The sequence below is a fragment of the Schistocerca piceifrons genome, chromosome 1 (genome assembly GCF_021461385.2).
Source record: "Schistocerca piceifrons isolate TAMUIC-IGC-003096 chromosome 1, iqSchPice1.1, whole genome shotgun sequence".
In the NCBI taxonomy this organism is placed as follows: domain Eukaryota; kingdom Metazoa; phylum Arthropoda; class Insecta; order Orthoptera; family Acrididae; genus Schistocerca; species Schistocerca piceifrons.
In genome coordinates this window covers 165178978-165203457 of record NC_060138.1, presented here as the reverse complement: position 1 = coordinate 165203457, position 24480 = coordinate 165178978, and the positions used below count along the sequence as shown (strand labels likewise).

The window sequence follows — 24480 nt, the reverse complement described above, 5'->3', positions numbered from 1 at the left end:
AAATAAAAACTAAATAAAAACCAAAATAAGGGCAGTTTATTCCAAGAGCACATATATGAAATAATATTTACTTCTGGGTAAAATTCAGGTCGTGTTGCTTCACCCCGTACATTTGAACATGCTTGTATCTTCCTTGGCATGCTGTTCATAGCCTGATCGAATCACTGCTTCTGAAGACCACCCACTCTTCGATGGCGGGCTTCCGTGGGTTATCCAGTAGAGCCATCCAGCGGCAACGCATTACAAGTTTCGACTGATCACGAATATGTTTAACTGGGTTCGTGCTACTCAGTTCGATGGATAACTACGGCCTGGAGGAAGGTGTTTACGAGTAGGGTACAGTGTACTCGGGTACCGTGTGCGCTCGTTCATCACCATCTTGAAGAACTCATCGCCGAAACGTTGATTTGCACGGCTGTAGGATAGGTCCGATGACCCTACACAGCCTTCAAACTACCTTCGAAAGGGAGTCGTCCGTCATCCGTACATGAGCCGCACGCCACCTTGGCTCCAGGCTCAGGTCCGCGTTCACCTTGACCTCAGCTCGCTCCCAAAAGAGGTTACCCCCGGTTCGGTCTACCACTCCCGTTTTGTTGAACTTCGTTCGAAGTTCATCAATATGACCTTCATTTATACAGATGGCTCAAAGACCAATGACGGGGTCGGGTGTTCTTTTGTTGTCGGGGCACAAAGTTTCAAATACCGGCTCCATGGCCATTGTTCGGTCTTCACAGCTGAGCTCTTTGCCCTCTAACAGGCTGTTCTTTACATCTGCCGCCGCCGACATTCTGCTTATGTCATCTGCTCCGATTCCCTGAGCGCCATCCAGAGCCTCAGTGATCCGTATCCGGTTCACCCTTTCGTGCACCGGATCCAACGCTCTCTTCAGCAGCTGGTGGACGTCGGTTCTCCGGTTAGCTTTATGTGGGTCCCTGGCCATGTCGGTATCCCTGGGAACGAAGCTGCAGATGCCGCGGCCAAGGCTGCGGTCCTCCAGCCTCGGACAGCTTCTTGTTGTGTCCCTTCATCAGACTGTAGCGGGGTCATTTGTCGGCGCATTTTATCGCTGTGGCATGCCGATTGGGCTGCACTTACAGACAACAAGCTTCGGGCCTTGAAACCTCTTCCCGCGGCTTGGACGTCCTCCTCCCGCCCTTCTCGGCGGGAGGAGGTCGTTTTGGCCTGGTTACGCATTGGACACTGCCGGTTCAGCCATCGCCATCTGCTGACGGCTGCGCCGGCGCCGTTCTGCCCATGTGGGCAATTGCTGACGGTCCGCCACATTTTACTGTCCTGTCCGGATTTTAACACACTGCGTCTCGATCTTAACCTGCCATGTACTTTAGATGCCATTTTAGCGGATGACCCACGAGCAGCTGCTCGTGTTCTTCGTTTTATCAATTTGACAAACCTCTCTAAGGACATTTGATGATGCTGTTTTTTAATCCTATGCCTGTCAGTCTGTCTTTTATCGTGTTTTCCCTTTTAGTTGTTGTTTTAAACTTGTGCCTCGCGGTGCATTCTTAACGTAGTCAGGGCGCTAATGACCATTGCAGTTGTGCGCCCTAAAACCACAAAAAAAAAGTCATCCATACATGAAACCAGCCTTAAACAATACTGAGCATCTCTCCGCTGAACCCTCGGAATTGTATACCTAAGACGTACTTTCGTACGTGGTGATCTTCCCTCCCTTGCACACGATCATAGGGCGTCAGAAAAATGCTACGCTCGCCAGTCAAAAGAAAACGTCGCCAAAGAAATATGTCACAGTCTGCGTGTACCCTGCTCAACTTGCTCGAGCGCAATGGTGCTACGGGTTTATGCTGTTTTTTCATGATGGACACCTAGAGGCCGAACTGGTTTTGTGGATAAGGTTGCGCACTCTCTGGGATGTCACACCCCTTCCAGTTGCCTTCAATTAAGCACCATGAAATTCTGTACAGGGTGTACATAAAGTCCGGGAACACTTCTAATTATTTATTGCACAAATGTCATACATACTGCATTTTGAAGAGAAACTCTGAAAGTTTTTTCTTTACAGACATTCGATATGCGAACCATGAGTGACCCGGCAGACGTCCGTACAGTAATCGAATTCTCGCCATACCCGTCCCAGCATGGCGTCGTCGACTGTGGCAGTCGCTTCCCGTATTCTCTCCCGGAACTCGCCTACATCACGTGGTAGAGGCGGTACGTACACCAGGTCTTTAATGTGCCCCCACAGAAAAAAGTCACATGCAGTGAGATGTGGTGATCGGGGAGGCCATTTCATGAAACGGCAGCCGGCCGGTGTGGCCGAGCGATTCTAGGCACTTCAGTCTGGAACCGTGCGACCGATACAGTCGCAGGTTCGAATCCTGCCTCGAGCATGGATGTGTGTGATGTCCTTAGGTTAGTTAGGTTTAAGAAGTTCTAAGTTGTAGGGGACTGATGACCTCAGATGTTAAGTCCCATAGTGCTCAGAGCCATTTGAACCATGAAACAGCTGGCTCCGCACCCGAACTCGTCATGTTTGCAACTAGCGGTGACTATCGGCAAATTACCAAACTATGCAGTGGCAGTACACATGTAAAATATTCAAGGTTTCTCTTCAAAATGACATACGTGTGATATCTACACAATGTTTGGTTATTGTGCAGTAAATAATTGAAAGTGTTCCCGGACTTTATGTACACCCACTGTTATTCCCTTCGTAGCACCTACGAGCCATAATTTGGAAGTATCGGTCATCAGCATGTATCGTTGACTGCAAGCGACCACTGTTTCGTACTTGTTGCTCCTGTGAGCTGCACCTCGGGGACTTCTGCCACGAATTATACACAAAGGGTACTTTCACATCAATTTTCAATTCAATTATGTTTGTTGTTTACTTTATTTGCAGTCGGTGTCGAAGCTTAAACATCAATTACGGAGGCACAGTCATCGAAACGGCGTGCACCAGCAAGTATATTCTGTTGCTGTATCAGATCACCCTCTAATGTGGTAAGTATTTACCATATTACAAGATGTAGTAACATTTCCATGCTCTTAGGCAAAGTTATAGAAATGGTGGGTCTAAATCTAAGTGCCAGAAGATAAAGCCGTAAAAGGCGTCGATATCGATTTCAAATAAAGGAAACAACAAAAACCAACTGAGTGATATTTTATTTACATTGGTTCTAAGCGTATCCAATTAAACTTGGTCTTAGGTGGTTCGATGGTAAAGAACCAGACTATGGTGCGAGGGACTTTGGCCCGATCTCCGTCAAGTCACAGTATTCTTAAGTGTCAGTTAACAAAACGTGAAAAACCTCCAAATTGCATCGTAGTTTGTGAAACATGCTAAAAGTAAGTCCCCTGTAACTGGCTAAGTAAAAGCTATACTCGTCAAATACTCTTGGCGTCAAACATAATAATGTGGCAGGAAGAGAACCCTCTGCCACCGCAAGTAGTTGCTGTATTGAGCTGGCTCACTTGCACGCAGCAACTATAGAGCCTCGTCGTGATGCCAAATAGAGGCAGCAACAGGTACGGCAAAATGAGGGCAACACAGGTCAGCAGCAATTTCTTAACAGAAACTTTACAAATACTTAACTGTTGCACCAAGACGGCGGCAATAGTTCAAGGTGCACTTGCACTGATGTATCTTCGACTTTGGTCTAGTCTTGGATCTAGTGATCGATAAGTACGACCACTTCTAGAATGTTCAGTTATGCTCATTCTGGCGGTGACTGTAGACAATTGTGCAGATGCTGTCTTCATCTATTATCGCTGAAACTATGCGAATAATGAGTGGAGCATGAGTCTATTTGTATTCGCGTTTGGTGGAAGGATGTCATTTGAGAACTGTTTGTGTGACATCAGGCGGATGCATAAAATAGGCGTTACCGACAGTGCCCCTTAAGAAAGTTAATCTTAACTGTGGTGTGCCTGGGATGCAGGTAGCTCGGCGCTCTTCTGTGTATGGCTAAGTTCTGTATTTTCCGGAGGAAAGAGCAGTAAATCAGGTCAAAGTTATGAAAAAGGCAAGGACATATCACCTCTAACGGTACCATGCCTATTAAAGCACTGTGGTGTTCAAACATATCTTCAAGTTGATTCCACCTTTAATGTGATTCTGTTTGCAGATGATATCGTTATTATTCAGACGATCAGTATGCCAGCTGAACGAAATTTGCAATTAGCGCAACATTAATTTCTAGTAATAAAACGAAAAGGATAGTTTCTAAGGAAAATGTCCACTAAGATCAAAAATTATTTTGCATAATTCAGTTTAAGAGCAAGTCTCTCAAATCGCTTATTTAGACAGTGGAACAAGTTCTGATCTTGTTTCTCAAACTGAAAATAAAACACACAAACTCCGAGCTGTCTGTGGTACAGAACATTTGGCCATAAAGTACAAAAAGAAACCATAATCAAATTCTACAAACTGATGGTAGTTCCTGTATTATTCTATGGAAGCGAAAGCTGGGTTACCACAAAAAGACAAGAAAATAAAATTCGAACAGCAGAGATGGGGTTTCTAAGGAAGATGAAGGGTGCGTAAGAAGAGACACGATTAGAAATGAAGATATTAGAACAGAATTAAATATTTTCAACGTGAATGAAGAAATCCAAAAATATCGTGAAGATTGGAGACAACACCCCGTGAGAATGACAGGTCACAGAATTCCCCAGAAGATCCTGACTACAAGCCGAATGGGGAAAGAGATATTGGAAGACCTCGAAAAAGATGGGAATGATCTTATACTTACATGGGTGTGGTGTCCGTTCTTTCGGACATGTCCGAAAGAACAGACACCATTGATGATCTGCAGCCGTCTAGAAAGAAATTAAAATTATGTATTAATATCTTCAGCTGCTGACGGGCATTGATATATATCAACGGGGACAGGTGAAAATGTGGCCCCGACCGAGACTTGAACCCAGGATCACCTGCTTATATAGCAGACGCTCTATCTATCTGAGCCACCTAGGGCACAGAGGATAGTGCGACTGGAGGGACTGTCTCGGGCACGCCTCCCGCATGTCCGCAAGAACAGACACCATTGATGACCTGCAACCATCTAGAACGAAATTAGAATTATATATTACTACCTTCAGCTGCTGACGGGCGTTGATATATACCAACGGGGTCAGGTGAAAATGTGTGTCCCGGGATCTCATGCTTACATGGCAGACGCTCTATCCATCTGAGCCACCGAGGCCACAGCGGATAGTGCGACTGCAGAGACTTATCCCTTGCATGCTTCCCGTGAGACCCATATTCTCACCTTATATGTCCACACACTACATTCGTTGTGTCCCTGCCCAACACAACCATTGCTCGTGGAAGACATTCTTACCAAGTCCCGTAAGAGTTCGGATAATATGTGTGCATCCACACAGAAGAAGAAGGTTATGGCCGGTATTGCCAGAACTATACAAGGTGAAAAGTATTTAAACCGACAAACTCTGGGAGATTGTAGGGGACATCAAAACAAATATTTTTCCCTAATGTCATTTATTCCTATGAGGGGTATTTAAACCGGTAGAGGAAGATTTCTCTGGCGACTATTTAATTAAACCAACAAAAAGTCCAAAGGGGACATATCTGGGGATCGAGCAGGCCATGGTACAGGATCACCTCTGCCAATCCACGTTTCTGGTGACCGTCGGTCCAGGAAACGACGCACACGACGACTGAAATGTGCCGGCGCCCCGTCATGTCGAAACCACATACGTTGTCTTGTAGGGAGCGGGACGTTTTCCAGCAATTCCGGCAATGCTCTGGCGAGAAAATTGTAATAGTGCCTGCCATTTAATGGCCTAGGTAGCAGATATGGCCCAATTAAACAGTCCCCAACAACACCGACCCACACATTAACGAAGAACTGCACTTGATGAACGCTAGTAACTGTGGCATGTGGGTTATCCTTACTCCAAACATGCTAATTGTGCACGTTGAAGACTCCATAACGCCCGAACGTTGCTTCATCGGTAAACAACACAGAGGATGGAAATGTAGGATGCATTTCACAGTGTCTCATGTACCACTTTGAAAACTGTGCTCTGGGTGGGTAATCAATTGGTTCCAGGTTGTGGACACGCTGCAAGTGAAATGGACGTAACACTTGCTCTCGAAGGACTGTTCTTTGCATGAGTGCTGGTTGAAGTATCCAGCTCCACATGCTGCAAGACAGCTTCCTCAAATTGCAGCGTTCTTACCGTGCGAAGGCGTCCCTGTCCAGGTAATCTGCTAAATGACCCGGGCTCACGCAGACGTTGGTACACAGCAGCAAAGGTGGTATGATGCGGGATACGGCGATTTGGATACTGTTGTTGATAAACCCGCTGCGCGGCTCGTCCGTTGTGGTGCGCTACGTAGTACGCACCAACCATGTCAGTGTAGCCACTGCAGGTGTATCGCTCCACTAGTACACGGAGACAATGCACTACTACACTGGTTGACAGCAGTTGTCTACAACTGAAGAGCGTAATACGCCCTCTAACAACTGAAGGTCGTAATACGGCCTCTAACAAGTGAAGAGCGTAATACGGCCTCCACCGGTTTAAATAAACCTCATAGGAAAAAATGACATTAGGGAAAAATATGTTTTGATGTCCCCTACAACCTCCTAGAGTTTGTCGGTTTAAATACTTTTCACCTTGTATACTTATATGGATATGGCGTCTGTTTTTTTTTTTTTCAGCCATATCCGAAAGAACAGACACCATATCCATATAAGTATATAGTTCTCGAAATACTGGCCATGACCTCCTTCTTCTGTGTGGATGCACACATATTACCCGAACTCTTGCGGGACTTGGTAAGAATGTCTTCCACGAGTAATGAATGTGTTGGGTAGGGACACAAGGAATGTAGTGTGTGGACATATAAGGTGAGAATGTGGGTCTCGCGGGAGGCGTGCGCGAGATAGTCCTTGCAGACGCACTGTCCTCTGTGCCCTCGGTGGCTCAGATGGATAGAGCGTCTGGCATATAAGCAGGAGATCCCGTGTTCGAGTCCCGGTCGGGGCACACATATTCACATGTCCCCGTTGATGTATATCAACTCCCGTCAGCAGCTGAAGGTATTAATATATAATTCTAATGTGAGAATGATCTTGTTTGTCGGTTCAAAACGAGCAACAGCCTAATCCTTTACAGGATGATGATGAATAATTTAAATAATAAGTTAACGTAAAAGTATTGCTATGAATCGGTAGAGCTACGTAACTGCACTGACGGAAAGAATTTCAGTACCAAAAAATAATTAAAGTAGTGTAATCAGATTTGGGAATACATTTTCCTAGGTAACGTGTGTAAGTGATTAACACTGTAAGATCACAGGTTTATGTAAGGGCGAGATATGCCATTGCTAATCTAAAATGCTCGTACATTAATAACTGTTGTAACCGCCAGAATGTGGAATGTAAGCATGCAGAGCTGCATTAATTGTGTTCTACTAGTGCCGGATGCCAGTTTGTCGGACAGAATTCAATTGCCTGTTGCACTTGGTCGATCAATACAGGGGCGGTTAATGCCGTTTGTCGCTGACGCTAGAGTTGTCCGATGATGTCACAAATGTGCTCGATTGGAGACAAATCTGGTGATCGAGCAGGCCAAGCCAGCATATCGACACTCTGTAGAGCCGGTTGAGTTACAACAGCGGTAAGTAGACGAGTGTTATTCTGTTGGAATGCTCACTGAGTTGTTGATAATGGTGTCTTTATCACCTTAAAAACTTCCTTGACTAACATAAACTCACAACGTTCAGTCTCAAACGTAATCACCTCACATGACCGTTACAGGCTGTACTTAAAGCAAACCAGATTTGCATTCTCATAGATGCGCTATTAGCGCCACTTAACGCAACTGGCGTGAAATTTGAACAGACATCAACTTTCAGATGTGTGAACACACCTATCAACTTTCGTTTATGTCGCACAATTCCTTTTTAGTTTTGCGTTTTTTCCCGTCCGTGTGCTTCCAAACGACTCCAAACATATAATTTCTATGCTAGCAAGTAAGTGTTACAATAGTCATTCTCCTTGATCATAGATGACACCTTAAAACAATTATATAAGGTATGTTTGATTAAAAATAAAACTCTGACTACTGGTATGATCAAATTTGCGTAAATAGACGTTCAGACTATTAACGCAGATTAATTATTTGCTTTTGCCCAGATCCCTACGGCGAATGTTTGCTGCTAAGCTGCTCCCCGCCACCCCTCTACCTACGCTGATCCCCGAGGGATACGACAGGCTCGAGATGCTTGTTACCACTCTCTTGAGAACAATACAAGTCTGAGTTTATAAACCTCTGCACACTATTGTCAAGAAGTTAATCAGGTACTGAAAAATGCAAATATTATGGGTAAGCCATGTTTGTTCTCTTATGCCACGACTACTGTTAGAAAGTCATTATGGAGCCAGGCACGAGGCGGAGGAAACGTGCAACACGACGCCACGTGCGAATGTGGCCACCCTAATGTGTCTGTATCGGGCGGGAGAACACGTTAAGAAGAAAGGCACAACCTGGAGAAATGACTCCAATTACTCAACACGGCAGAAGACTTACGGACATATGTAGGGTAAATCCAACAGTTTTTACTAATTATTTATTAACAGTATACTTCTTGTTTTGTAACAGATTCAAATTTTTTATTCTGTAACGGCAGTAATGTTGTTATTAGTGTATGTGTATCACTGTCACTGACAACGTTCACAACTGGCAACTGATCATATATACACGCTAAGACAAAAGAAACGACGCACCACGAAGGAATTATCCGAATGGGACGGAAATCAGTAGATGTGATGTAGACGTACAGACAAACAAATGACTACATTTCAAAAAGATTGGATGGTGATTCAAGAGAAAGAGCTTCACAAATTGAGCAAGTCAATAGCGCATTTCTCCGTGTCTGGCCCTTAGGCTAGCAGTTATTCGGCTTGGCATCGAATCCAAAAGCCAATAAAAACATGACAAAAATATTTATCTGCATGACAGCACCTGTCCAGCTACTATGGGTGGCACACAGTAAATTCTGCGCTCCTGTGATAAGTTTTGTCGCATTCACCATTGAGTCTAAGTTTCGCACTACGTGCTCGTCATTTGTTTACAAAGTTAAAACAATATCTGTGTAAAAGATTTCGGATACGATGATGAAGTTCAAGAGGTTAAGGGGAGCTTTACTATCTTTTGGTTCAAAAAATCGATTTTTTTAAATGCATTTTTGGATCCATGAAAGTGTTTAGAATGCACCCCTAAAACGGTTTTTCCGAATACGAAACGGAAATGTTTGTTATTCGCGGTTGAAGAAAAAAATGCACCTTCCTGAAGTCTGCCTTTTTTTTCTTTCGGAGGACGAGTTATTGTAACGGTGCTTGGGAGGAAACACACAAAATTCAAATGAAAGTTTGAACACGTGTGCTTGGAAGTTAGTCCCCAAGCATTTGCAATCTGGTGCGAGGGCTGTGGAGATTGCGACTTTCCTGGCAGTGAGCAGCTTCAACGAAGGGTATCCAGCAATTCTGAAGACCATGACAATGATGGACGTCACCCTGGGACTCTATTCGACGAAGTTCGCCAAGCATTCGGACGACCACCGGATTCAAATGACCGGAAACCGCTTGTCACCGGCCGTACGAGCGGCTCTGGAACTGCGCAGGATGGCCCAGATCGAGCAGAACGCCCTCTATGAGGAAGAGGAAGGACTAGTTTATGGACGCGGAATAGCAGATTGAACGTACGTTGCGTAATATTGCATTCATATGTAGTCAAAACTTCAAACGCGTTTTTCTCGAAATGACATTTTTTTATCGCGCGGTATGGTAACTTCAAATCTACTGAATCGATTAGCATGATTCTTTGTTTACGACGAAGCTAACGAAATCGTCTAGGAGTTGTACCAATTTTATTCCGATCCATCAACAATAAATATTTTTACTAAACCAATAAAGTCGAAAAATCGATGAAAAAACCCTATTTTTTGAAATGGCCGCCATTTTGTTTCCTATGGTCCAAATATCTAAAGCGAGGTACAGCTCCTAAAGAATCTTATATACTTCGCTAACGTCAACTCAATTTTGATTTCAGACGAGCCAGCTGACCTGTGACATACCGCGCGTGGAGGTCTACATCGAAATTTTGTTTCGTTCCGACGGCACTTCCGCCTTTGTTCTTCGACATTTCCGGTCGAAAAAATTCCTGTTTGTAGAGGAAATATCAATAAACATTTTGACCAAATTTGACATTGATATCTATAACCATCCAGAGAAAAAAATTCCCGAAGAACATGCTTTTTTCGGGCCAAGGTTAGTAAATCTCCCCTTAATAGAGCTTACTGCAAACCTCTCCGGTGTTGAAAAAGAGGTAGGGGTGTTGGCGTTGATTGAGTGGAAAGACAACTAAATGTTTATGAACTTTCAGCATGCTGGAGTGGCTGAGTCAGCAACTACTGTTAATCAATACAACGAAAAACCAGTCCAAAGTTGCCAATTTTACTTTTTTATTCACTCGATGGCTAGTTTCGGGCCGAGACCCATTTTCAAATCATCGTAACATAGTCAAAATGGTGTTTACGAAGCTGTGAAAGCCATGCCAAAACAGTTACGGCGCATGCACATAACAGTCCAGCAAGACAGTGCCCGCCCGCACTCGGCAAGGATTCTTACTGCTTGTCTTCGTACTTGGCAAGCAATGCTGTGTGCGCTGTAACTGTTCGTTGCACATTTTTGGCATGGTTTTCACATATTCTGAAATACCATTTTTGACTACGTTACGACGATTTGAAAATGGGTCTCCGCCCGAAACTAGTCATCGAGTGAACAAAATAAAAAGTTTAATTTGCGTCCTTCGACTGGTTTTTCTTTGTAGAGAACTAGAGGTTTGTTTTTTAAACATATCAATTTAATATGAAAATATATTTCGCTTTGTTTTACTACGTCCCTGACAACGCTTGCATATCGCCACAATAATCCCTATTGTCTTCTGTTGCTTGATACAGGTGAATGCCCGCAGCGTCGATTTCCGGAGCAGTCTGAGCGAGCGAATTCGTAGGCGGCTGTCTGAACCATGACAAATGTGTTTAGTCAATACGAGGGTGTGACTCAACTGCGTGCCTCATCGTTAGAGGTGAGATCGCCGTGCAGGATCTCGTCCAGAAGCCGGTTTTCTCTTAAAAGACATGCTTTATAGGCTGCGTACTAGCTGCTCGTTGGTTAAGCACCAGCCAGCCACCTGTTCTTTTGTGTGTGTATTCAACTGGAAGTCGATTGTTCATATGGGAGGTCATGTCATTTTCTGATATTTTAATCTGTTCAGTTTTTGTTCACTAGCAAACATAGAGGACACTGTAGTAGGGCCATCTGATTCCAGAGAGACCCAATTTAGGATACATGCTTAGTCATTGCACACGATGTAAAATGACGGTTAACTCAGAAGCTGTGTATAATTGACAAAAATCGTTAACTTAGACCTAGGAGCCTCTTGTATTGTAAATTACAACTACACAAACTAAAGCAGTAACAACGGGTCTAAAATGTTTTAAGCATGAAAAATATATACCTTGTATGGTTCCATTAACGGCCTGTACATCTTAGTTGAAATAAATACTACGAAATGCAGTTCTGTCAGTGTCAATATATTTGCCACTCGTCACTTGACGAAATACTTAGTCGTCATATTCAATATTTGTCTGACATCGTCATCTCTGCTAGAGGAATAGTGTATCTCTGAATATAACAGCAAGAATCGTCTCAGTATTCGAACTACATGCGCAAAAGAAGTTGACACTAGGTACTGTGGCTGATGGGAGCGACGGTAAGGCATTTCCCATTTACAGTTGCTCCCATCAGCCACCGCGCCGAGTGTCAACTTTGTTTGCGGGAATATTACCTCAGGCATCTGACTAGAATTTAAAGTCTCGTCGACGACTTGGTAATTAGAAAAGGATTTGGGAAGGAAATCAGTCAAATCCTTTGCATCCAGGTCATTTTCCCAAAACGGTTTAAGAAAACCACGGGAAACTGAAGTCTGAATGCCCGGACGGGAATTTGAACCGCTGTTCACCAAAAGGCGAGTCAAAACTCAAAAGCGCTACGCCAACTCGCTCGGTTTCACAGTTTGGTACGGCGAAATGTGACCTATCAAACAGCGGTATTCAATAAACCTAACCATCAGACGGTTCGGCAAATTTTTAAAGAGTAGCTCATTTCTCCCCGTGACTTGTTAATTTAGATATCAATCTTCGTATTCGCCCAGTGACACTGTTTAATGAAGATATCTATCGTCGCATTCTTCCATATTTCGACGTATTATAGTTAATGATACCACTTACGACATCCTCGTTTTTCCGTGGCTTGCTGCATAACAATTTATTCACAACACTTGAGTCTTAATTAGCAGTTCCAGTTGGCGCTTATATTTTTTGCACTGCAACTCCAAAAATAACTACATTTTATTTCTTAAATACCGAATGTCGCGGTTTCACCATGTTATAAGTAAAACGAAGGTCAGGAGCTTCCAAATAGGTTTTACGCCTAATGTACTACGGAAGTTTTCTTCTTGCAATCGTAAGATCGCATCGATCTCATTGGACGTTATGGGCAGTGAACGTACTGCAAGGAAATATTCGTGTGTGAGACGTTTTTTTTTTTCTTTTCAGAAATATTACTCTCTACGTTTCTGATTACAATCAAAGGATTTTCCGATGATTCTTACATTCCGTCATACAAAAACTAGAGTGAATCTAAAAATGGCGCAAACCAAAATTTTAAAACATTCACAAAACGTTTCCTACCTTTTTACCTCCAATGTAGCGATCACAAAGCCAATAAAAATTGAATGAATAGTCGTAGGGACAGAGTTGCTTACAAGAATGGTACAGAGAGGAGACTAAGTGATTGTAGCATTCAGTACCTCCCACCTCAGCTGGGCCAAATGGTGGAAGTATTGTTCTAATTGTACAGCAACTGAACGTGACATGACAGAGTGTCAGCAGCAGTAAGACAATATTTCAAAAGATGACATTATTTAAGATAATGCTAACAGGACAGAAAAATTGCGTCGCAAATCGTAAATGAGTTCTGTGACGAAGCAAAAACGTAATTTTTTCAGGTGAATTGTATAGTTTAATATTCGGCAGGGAGAGCTGTCTAGGTCATATCTTTGATAAATACTGTGATGATGACAGCTTCAGCTGCAGAAACCTTTAACTAATACTCTTGCATGTGTTCAATAACTTTCGTGTTTAAAATTTAACTTTAGTGGCTTTTTTCTGGAAAGAATACAGGCATTTACACGTGCCTTTTCAGTTAGTTAATATGTTAAACCTTAAATATGTAGTTGTTTTCTGCTTGTATAAATTTACAAACGACAGTGTTTGATATGTCAGAGATTTATGTACACTTCTTGTCTTTTCACCGTTAATTTTGAGATTATTCAAGCTCCTCCGGATTTTAATGGTTGTTGACAAGGTATCCGCACGTTTGAAAGGTTTCCCGACAGTCCATTTGGGTGTGCAGCATTCTGAGTACATCCCAACATGAAATGAAATGGCTCAAATCCTCATCATCTTGTGGATGTCAGTTGTATATAAGAGAGTCAATCATTCCAATCCTACAGAGGTGGGCAGCACAACATTCTTATGCCAACCTTATTGGAATAATTGAGTTACATGTCTCCTCCGCAGATTCTTCTGACAGTACACCTATTTTGTGGGTACTGAACGATGGACTGAAACTCACGCAAACCTCTTTTCCTGCTGTGATATCCTACTTAAATGTTGGAGTTATTTGCACTCGCACGACATTCTATCACTCTTTCCAAATCTTTGAACGTAGTACAATCCGCCTTGCTTTCCACATATCCTCTTCCACCATAAAACGAGTACATTTACAGCTTGTCAAATACCGCTCTCTCCTCCACCATACTGAACATATCTGATACCAGCAGTCCTTTCATTTTTCCCAGTTTTATAATCTTAGTACGTTGCTACTTTAATACTAACACAACGCCATGAAACGTACACCCACACACCTTTTGAATAATGGCACAGAGTAAATTCAACCGATTATCATTCGCAAATATTCCCTGTCAATCTGATTCCGCCCATCAACTCTTTTCCGTCTTCTCTATACGTAGGAGTTCCCTCCCCTGTCATCCTCTCGACCCTCTTCTACTCTACCCCTCTCGTCCCTTTTCTCATTCTCGAGCCAACAGGTTACCTAGATCTGAGCTTGGAATAGGGAAAGGGGCGATAACATTAGTTTCGCGGAATTGGGGGTGGGGGGGTGGGGCGATACAGTAAAAGAAGCACGATTTCTTACGTAATAAATCAGTAAAAACTATGTTTGTTAATCACTAAAGATACAAGTGCCACCACTTTACTTTACATGGAATATACACTGCCAAGTCGCATTAATGTCACCAACAGTCAGAAGCCTTCATAACGACCTGTTGCAGCGCGAACCTCAGGAGACGGTCAGAGAGTCAGTCAGGAGCTGGAAGGCACCAACAGGAATGTGGAGCCACTCCATTGCCATGGCCAGCTGTGCTAGGTTCCTCTGTAGATGATCCCTGGCTTGAACAGGCCTGTAGAGGTGCTCCCACCAATTCTCACCTGGATTTAAATCTGGGGAGTTAGGTGGCCTGGAACACCGTCCGAACAGGCCATCGCGGACCCAACGGTACCGACCGGCCGCCGTGTCATCCTCAGCCCACAGGCGTCACTGGATGCGGATTGGAGGGGCATGTGGTCATCACACCGCTCTCCCGGCCGTATGTCAGTTTACGAGACCGGAGCAGCTACTTCTCAGTCAAGTAGCTCCTCAGTTTTCTTCACAAGGGCTCAGTGCATCCGGCTTGCAAACAGCGCTCGAAGGACGGAATGGTCATCCATCCAAGTGCTAGCCCAGCCCGACAGGGCTTAACTTCGGTGATCTGACGGGAACCGATGTTGCCACTGCGACAAGGCCATTGGCAGGTGGTCTGAGGAGCACGGTAAACTAATCCTGGTGATCTTCGAACCACACATACAGTGCGAGCTTAGTGACGCGTTACATTATCTTGCTGGGAGATGCCATTGTGCCGAGGAAAAGCAATCTGCGTGCAGGGGTGGATATGCGCACTAAGAACAGAGGCATGTTTGTGTTGACCTGTTGTGGCTTCCAGAATCACGAGATTTCCCACGGAATTCCACGAAAATCATTCCCCAGATCGTAATGTTCCCTCCGGGTTGCAGGGTGTTTGCATTCAGACGTTTCATGCAGTACACGCCAACGGCCATCTTCCGTTGGACTATGAAACGCGATTCATCTAGAAAAGCCGCCTGCCGCCATCTAGTGGACGTCCAGTTGCGTTACTGGCATGCCGATTCCAGCCTTCGTCGCCGACGAACAGCGTCAGCACGTGTGCATGAACCTGCTGCGGAGGCCCAGACGAAGCACCGTTCGCTGGACGATCGTTGAAGAGACACTGTGGGTAGCCCCTTGATTCATTTGGGTGGTCAGTTGCCAAACAGCTGCGTGTCTATGCACCTGCACACATCTCCGCGGATATCGTTCACCCCTGTCGTCTATAGCCCGAGGTGCACCACTGTTATCTGGGCGCCGGTTTTGCGTAGCGCCATTATGCCACGCACTGTACAGGATGGCACCCAGTCAAGGAGTATTTTAGGGAACTGGTTTAAGAAATTTATTCCATAGGCCCAGTGGAATCTTTACAAGTTTTCTCCCAGAGTCATTCACGCCGTGTCTACGTGACACAAGTCGCTTGTCTTTCAAAACCGAGGCAGTTCTGTCCAGTTAAAGCTGCTGACAGGAGACGGCCTGGGCCCTCTGCTGAAACTGCTAGCGAATTCACGCCATTGGTTTTAGCCAATAGCGTGCGCGGGATACCGATCACGTGTGTGGCCGCTGGAGTGTTCTGCGGTGCATAATGGCTCTGAGCACTATGGGACTTAACATCTGAGGTCATCGTCCCCTAGAACTTAGAACTACTTAAACCTAACTAACCTAAGGACATCACACACATCCATGCCCGAGGCAGGAGTCGAACCTGCGACCGTAGCGGTCGAGCGGTTCCGGACTGAAGCGCCTAGAACCGCTCGGCCACTGCGGCCGGCACTGCGGTGCAGAACACAGTTGCTTCTCTCTCTTGTAACCCAGACTTCGAGCAGAACAGACGTCTTCTTGGAATGCATAGCCTCTGGCTCTGCTTTTCACGACCGGCCACCATCGTCAGTTAAGATGAACCGCTTCCCCTTCCGTTGCCCATTTCAATTAGTTGTTCTACCTTCTAGACTGGCCTAAACCTGCTAACTTCTGACCCTAGGCGCGCCCCTCTATACCGTACCCAGAAATATATTCTCGTTATTGTACCTAATTTCCTGTTTTGTCATTTAACAGCCTGGTTGCCCATTGCTTAATCCTGACCGCTCGACTTCCTGCACCCTGTCGTCACGAGGCATATGTAACGACAGCCTCCCCCCTTTCCCCAAACCATGTATACATTTACAACTGGTGTCAGATGTGGTATACCTCTACAGCACGGTATACTTTACCAACGTCGGCACGCGAACGGATTACAAACTTAGCAGCTTCGGAAACGCTTCCAACCTTGGCCCGAAAGCCAATGATCGTACACTTTCGGACGTCAGAGAAATTGCTGCATTTCCGCATTACAACGAGTGCACGGTTCCCCGCGTCGCCTTGACATGCTTTATATACCCTCCGCAGCTAGTGCTGCTTCCTGCCGTCTCTGAGTGGTTATTGTACGTTGACGTCGAACAGATGATACTCACATTAATGTAATTGGACCGTGTAGTCCGTATTAGACACGTACATAATTATAATTTTTCTGTCAGTGGGGTAACTTTCACATTCATGCGAATACCTTCTATATTCATATTGATAATAGTTTTTGATATCTGCTGGTAACATGGAAAAAAGTCAGGAATTGAAAGTACAAGACTGCTAGTAGCTTTTAGAATCCATAGCCGTCTGGCATTTTCGGTTGCAAGAGAACAGTGGCGAAGAGCAAAATTGTTTTGAGATTTCACGAGAAATGGCTCCGGACACACCTACTGCTCTTCAGTATCCGTGACACGTCCTGACTTTCTTCAAACTGATACTGATCTGATACGTCAGAATGTGTGGCGGAGCAGGAGGCGAAATTTTTCTTTTGGGGAGGGGCAGTTACTCTCTACATCTACATCCATGCCCTGAAAACCACTAGGAAGTGAATAACAGAGGGTACTTGCCATTGTACTAGATATTACGGCTTCAGCTCATGTATGGAGCACCAGAAGAATGATTGCTTACACTTCCCTGTGCGCTGTGTCTCTAACGTGAAGATCACACGCATAAGACTTTTCTTGAGATATCAGTCTTTTGACTGGCTTGAGGCGGTTCGCCACGAATTCCTCTCCTGTGCCAACCCTTTACTCTCAGAGCAGCACTTGCAAGCTGCGTTCTCAGTTATCTGCTGGATGCATCCCATTCTCTGTCTCCCTCTACAGTTTTTACTCTCTACAGCTTCCTCTAGTACAATGGAAGCCATTCCCTGATGTCTTCATACGTGTCCTAATATCCTGCCCTTCTCCTTAATAGTGTTTTCCACATATTCCTTTCCTCTCCGATTCCGTGCAAAACCTCCTCATTCTTACCTTATCAGTCCACCTAATTTTCAACATTCTTGTGTAGCAAGACATCTCAAATGCTTTTACTCTCTTCTGTTCCGATTTTCGCACAGCGCATGTCTCATTGCCATACAATGTTATGCTCCGAAATTCTCAGAAATGACTTCCTCAAATAAGACCTATGTTTGGTATCAGTAGACGTCTCTCGGCCAGCAATGCCCTTTTTGCCAGTGCTAGTCTGCTTTTGATATCCTCCTTGCTTCGCCCGTTTCTGCTGCCTAGGTAGCAGAACTCCTTAACTTCATCCACTTGTCATTATTTCGTCCTTCTTCGATTTACTCTCAATCCATATTCTGTAGTCATTAGAATGTTCATTCCATTCAACAGGCCCTGTAGTTCATCGAAGATAGCGATGTCATCAGCGAATCTTAACACTGACATCCTTTTATACTGAATTACAATCCCACTCTAGAACCTTTCTTTTATTTCCGTTGTGCTTCTTCGACTTATAGATAAAAACAGAAACTATGATCCGGAGATGCTGTTCCGCCGAAACTGACTGGAATGAAGTGATGAGGTGGAGCGAGCTCATTGAGAACTTCAACTCTAGTATTTACGTATAGTGTGGCTGAATATTGTTCACCAGTCTAGATGAGACGTGCACATGTAGCTAAAGTGGACATCTGATTGAAGGAGACAATGCAGAGTATCTTTGTAACACTCGGGGCCACCCCATGTGCCTGACTCGCCGTCGTTGTAAACATAGAGCCCTATGAAATTAGCTCATTACCGTTAACCACAATAGAATTCAAAAAAATCCTAGACAACCCACAACTCTCATTACACCAAGACATAAAAACAGACTTGTCTTATGGTAAATGACGGCAGAAGTGCAAGGCGTTGACTCAAGGACAGCTTGGAAAGAACTGTGAGCTGTAAGTGGACGTAACAACCAAAACAAGGGTCCAACAAGAAGATTGAAAGATTCAACCTGCCAAAGAAATTGTGGACAACTTAGAACCGCGTCAGGACGAGTATTAGTGAAAGTAAGCAACCAATGAATTAATGCGGCTTATCGCACTGTCTTGAATGTTGAGTGTGGTTCATTCCAATCAATGGACCATTTACTTGTGTGTGAAGTCCGTAGTTATGAGGGTAAACTGAAGGACATATACAGGCCCTCTAACTAAGCCACAGAGTGGCTAAAGAATTTTTGTAATATAGTACAGAATTATAACAACATGTAAAGAATATTGTAATTCAGAACAGACCTCCAAGAATACTGTAATTAATACATTGCGTTAAACGTTTAATGCGATGATTGCCTTTGTAAGTGCCGAAAGAGTAAATAATAAATACAATTGTGAGCGCTGTAACTAATCTAAGCGGGTTTCAATACATTCCTAGAGCTCTCAAATCTGATTCTAAAAACTTTGTAAATCAGATTTTACAGGATACTTTACGTCTATATTCAAGGGCCGAGAAGTTCAGCTTTTCCAGATTCACAGTGAAGCTATATCATCGGTCGAACAAACCTGTCACTATTCGCGCGCCTGTGTTTTTTACGTTCAATATCCCTTATTAGTCCTATTGGGCAATATTCTAGGATGAAATGCAAGAGTGATCTGTAAGCTACAGTCGCAATCACCTACACATAATGCGAACGCCGTGAAATGGTAAGACGAAGTGGTTAATCTCCTTTGCCATTTGCCCAGTGTCTGAACTGTCTATGCTCGGTCAAATCGTCTCTGTGCTTTTATTGGTATTGTTGATCTGCAAATAATGATAATAATAATAATAATAAAAAGGTAAATGTTTCCAAGTATTTATCATTTTTTATTTATTTTGTTACATTTTGGGAACCAGTTTGGAGCCATTGCATGACAGTCCCTCATTGTGTTTATCTAATTACACATTTCATCTAGATCGATAAGAAGTGGAAAACATAAAAATCTATTAAAACAAATAGACAAAACTTCACTAAGAATACTAAAGTGAATTTTCACAATAAGTTTAAAGAAAATCTCACAGAACATCCGCTACCAGTCTATGCTTCAAAAGGTAAAATGGCTCGCTAGAAATCAAACTGAAAAATAAATGCCAAATCCTTGCAGAGTATTTCGACAAACTTCTCATCTGCGAATCTCCCATGGAAAAAATTAAATCACAAAAACAACAGGAATCCAGAAGAAGAAATGTTTCAGAGATCTAGAAGCTAAATAACGAAAATTTACTCAAGGAAATCTACACGACCATGGCAGAAACCTGGGAAACAGATTGCATTCTCTCTGCATAGAAATGTATACTTACAATGAAATGAATACCCCTAGCTGCATACAGGCGTTGATATAAGTCAACGGGGACAGTTGAAGATGTTTGCCCCGACCGGGACTCGAATCCGGGATCTCCTGCTTACATGGCAGATGCTCTATCCATCTTTTTTTCGCATTTTGTTCGTTGCTGATCGTAGTGTTTGGTCGTTGCGAACGTCACATGACATCCGTTCAAGTTCCTTTGTTGATCCTTCCATTCAGTTTTTTTTATCACAGAGGCCAACCAGCTCTCTGACCGCATACGCTGAACTATCGTGCGGGCTGATCCATCTGAGCCACCGAGGACACAGAGGATTGTGCGATTGCAGGGACTTATCTCTGGCACGCCTCCCGTAAGACCCACATTCCCAACTTCTTGTCCCGCACTATATTCATAGTGCCCCTGCCCATTATACTTATTACTCACGGCCTTTTGCCGATTCCCGTAAGAGTTCGGGCACTTATCCACGCACTTCACAAGGAGGAGGGGGGGGGGGGGGGACAGAAAGACCCAAAAATTACAAAATAATATATCACCTGGCGTCATCTACAAATTTCTTTCGAAACTTCTCTCACACAGATTCCAAAATCAAGCGGATCCACAAACAGGCAAGTATCAGTCAGGTTTTCGTGAGGCCCGCTCCTCCACAGAACAGATGTGGAGTCTTCAAAACGATTCTTGGCACGAGAAACATCAAAAATACAGTGGTCACCTTTGTAGCTTCAACAAGGCATATGTATGTCTCCACAGACACACAGGGGCTCTGCAGCACACTAGAGAAATCTGGCTTAGACAGCCACACAAGAGCAGTCATTTGGGAAGCACTCTGACACAAACTCCAATGAGCAGTACAGGAGTGAAATGTCCGATCCTTCTGAGATCACAACCAGATTGTGCTAGGGTGACGGCCTCTCACCATTATTCTTTGACATTATTCTTGAAAAAAGAAATTAATGAAATCCGAATTGCACTAAAAAGAAAACTGAAAGTGGAACGTCTGGAATGTGAGGACGATGTCATAGTCCTCACTAGCAACATAAAAGAAGCCAATGGTTCCGCAGAATAGCAACACTAAATCAGTCGAAACTCTGGATTACAACTTTCACACAAAAATGCTCAGTACATTGACAGACTGACGAACAATACCCCATTGAAACCACATACGGGAAAATCGCACACAGCCCTGACTCCAAATACTTATGAGAAACAATTCAGTCAACAGGTATTAATTTTATTTTTAGGGGTCAGTCAAGCAGGAAATAGAAATCTCAAAAAAGCATAAATGCTCACGGGGAATCATGTACACCAAGAGGTCCACATCCTTCAACGTAAAAGTAAGGCAGCGTAACACTGATATTTTTTAGAAGTACCATACACAGTAGACACAATACGATTTGAAGGTTAAACAAAAATGAAAGAAATGGAGAAACAAAATCAGAAAATCCTTAGAAAAATTTTCGGACCAATAAATAGAGGAGCTATTTGGTTGCGTAGACTAACATCAAAATACAAAAATAGACGGTAAAACGGTCACGTTCAGGCAAAGAAAGCTCGGATTTGACGGGATATTCACAGGATTCAAATACTATAACACAAAATCTGATAAAGAAAGCTGAGATGACCTCAGACAACTATGTGTGACAACAGATGAAATGAAATATCGTGAAGAGTTCAGGAGTACCATCAAAAATCAGGAATTTGCAACCACCAGAGAAAGAAAGAAGATGGGATGTAACAACCAACAAGAATTTGGAACACCTAGAGAAAAGAAGACAGAATGTGAATGGACTGAAACAACACAGCGAACATATGAAGATAATTTGGGAAGAGATAAAAAACACAAAGAAATTATTATAAAGAAATCCAAGCTCAAACGCTTTAACAGGCAATCACCGTAAATGATATAACAACAATAATTGTTGTTATTATACATAATAGTGCGCGTGTTTCTAATTATCAACATAGATTTTTAGGAAAAACACTAAGCTTTTTCTGATTTAAGAAAAAAAATGAAAAATAAATTATGTTCAGAGCAGGAACGAGTCAGCTTCTTATTTACACTCTTTTTCGTGGATACGTAGGTATGGCAAGTACTGAAACGTATTGGGCTTCCTACATCTGAAGAAGTGCAGTACCTGTTGATTAGAACACGTGCTGTGGAACGAATTTAATTTAATCATGTTGTCTTGGGCTAACGACCATAGAAAACAAATAAGACAAATAAAGAAAAAAATCATATTTTCAGATTTTTTTTAACTGATGATTCAGGAAGGATGTAAAAGGCCAAAGTTTATGTATCCAGTAGTATTTGAAATGCTTTGACAGTTCTGATTATGCTTATATGCACCATGAATACCCTAACTACTTTATCGGACACAAAAACTCTATCATAGTAAGAAAAACGAACTGCTTACCCGCACATGTCTTCTGACGGGGTTCTTGACACCCTCAAGTAAACCTGTTTTGCTTATAAGCACCATCGGAACTGCAGTGCAGGGAGCACGTACAATATTTACATGATACGACTACACTGTGCTATTTTCCCGAGTTAACTTCTCTTTTTTCCTCTTGTTCTTCGGATTAGTAAACAAACTGTGACGTACGTGCTGGAAGAGCCTGCATGGCGCGAAATGTCGCGCAGCTGATGGGCATTTCGGTGCCTCCCGCGTCCAGACCCAGCGCTCTGTCCCCGTGGCAACTATTATTAAATCGATAATGCGAGTATCATATGTCCCGCCTCAGGACGTTGACCGCGATTCTTTGCAATCTTCCAAACAAATAAACAGTAACGTTGCGTCTCTGGTACAAGAACGAGAGGCACAGACTTTCGCAGATGAGGACGATTACGGATTATTCTTAAGTATGGTTGTAAAACTACCGTAGACTATCGTAAGTAAGCGTTGACTGCGGCAGTTCTCCTCGCAGCTTTGGTTAATTAAGATCGTAAAGGCGTTACGTGTACGTCAGGTGTGCTGCATACCTATCGGGCCTTATCTCATTTCGATCGCTTTGCGTGTGCGATCAGTGTCTTACTAGATTTCCGTAAAAAGTGGAAGCGGTGAATCATTTGGAGGGTGAGTGTGGATTAAATGGTCGCGTAACCTGCAGAACATTTTTGTTCTACGTAGTTATCCTCTTGCCTGTTACTTAAAAATAAGCGGTATTTGTAGTACAATTGGAACTGTCGTAGTTTAATTCGGATTTTATTCGAAAATCATTGGTTCGTAATGTGAAACATATGGATGTTGTAGTAATAATAAAAAAATACAGATTTATCTTATAGCACTAGAAATCGCAATTTCCTCAAAAGAAAAGGTAAACGCAAAAGAAAAATATACAAACAACGCTTCAATACTTCACTGAGACTATGTAAAACATTTTTCTGTTATTTCTAAACAACTTTCCAAGCTATCAGTTGCAAATGGAATCTCTTGCCTTTGATCATGATAAAGAACGATATATAGAGAGCAGAATAACAATAATCATAAAGATATTTTTGTAATAAACATTTTGGAATGTGATTATTAACAGCCGGCCCTGGTGGCCGACCGGTTCTAGGCGCTACAGTCTGGAGTCGCGCGACCGCTACGGTTGCAGGTTCGAATCCTGCCTCGGGCATGGATGTGTGTGGTGTCCTTAGGTTAGTTAGGTTTAAGTAGTTCTAAGTTCTAGGGGACTGATGACCTTAGAAGCTAAGTCCCATAGTGCTCAGAGCCATTTGATTACTAACAGCCGTCAAGTAATGTATAAAACGCATGTTAAAGCATCAGTTGCTTTTTTTATTTAAAACCCAAATATCGGCCGGTTTCAGTCACCGACCATCTTCACGGATTACGGTTAAAACAGTTGAAGCCACAACATCACATCTGTCATTACAGAGACGTGGTGAATTTAAAGTAATGACAGATGCGATGTTGTAGCTTAAACTGTTTTGGTCGTAATCTGTGAAGATGGTGTGAAACCGGTCGCTACTTCGGTTTTAAATGAAAAAAAAAAAAAAAAAGAAATTGCTGGCCAAGTAAGCATTTTATATAGGTATTTTTGTGTCTGTGCATGTAAATTGTACTCTCATCACAGGTAATTGTTTTGATTATATAAAAGCGCAGAAGTTACACGAGCAGCTATTTTTTCCTTATGCAATGCAATTTCTATTTTGTAATGATAAAAAATACATAATGGACTAATACTGAACGATGTAAAGTTATAATTATGTGCAAAACAAACAAACAGTCTAAAAACAGTTCCTCTCTCACACATTCATTTATGCTTCTTTCCCGACCAATACTACCAACACTACAAGTAACATAATTTACTACGGCATTTATGCAGTGCACCGAACCAAGCGAACCTTAGTTTTGGTAGAGCGCAAATCTATTCATAAACAAAAATAGTGATACATTGCAGCGAGTTTGAAGAACAGCAACAATGTGTATATTACAGTGATGACGAAGAAATCGCAGTCAGTCACAATTTATAAGAATCAGTCAGTTCTTCGTCGGTAACTTTGCGGGGTGTCGCCTCTAAGAGTCGCTAGGAGAATTTCCTCTGTTTCTTCAGCA

The 24480-nt window shown here is 43.1% G+C and overlaps 1 protein-coding gene across 1 annotated transcript in view; it reads right to left on the bottom strand.

The window, feature by feature from the left end:
* Positions 1-22401, bottom strand: part of LOC124795511 (lysine-specific demethylase 6B) — a 125828-nt gene extending 103427 nt beyond the window's left edge. The window contains exon 1 of the mRNA XM_047259610.1: positions 22336-22401. Coding sequence (XP_047115566.1) covers positions 22336-22401 — 66 coding nt within the window. The remainder of the gene's footprint in view (positions 1-22335) is intronic.
* Positions 22402-24480: the final 2079 nt, after the last annotated feature.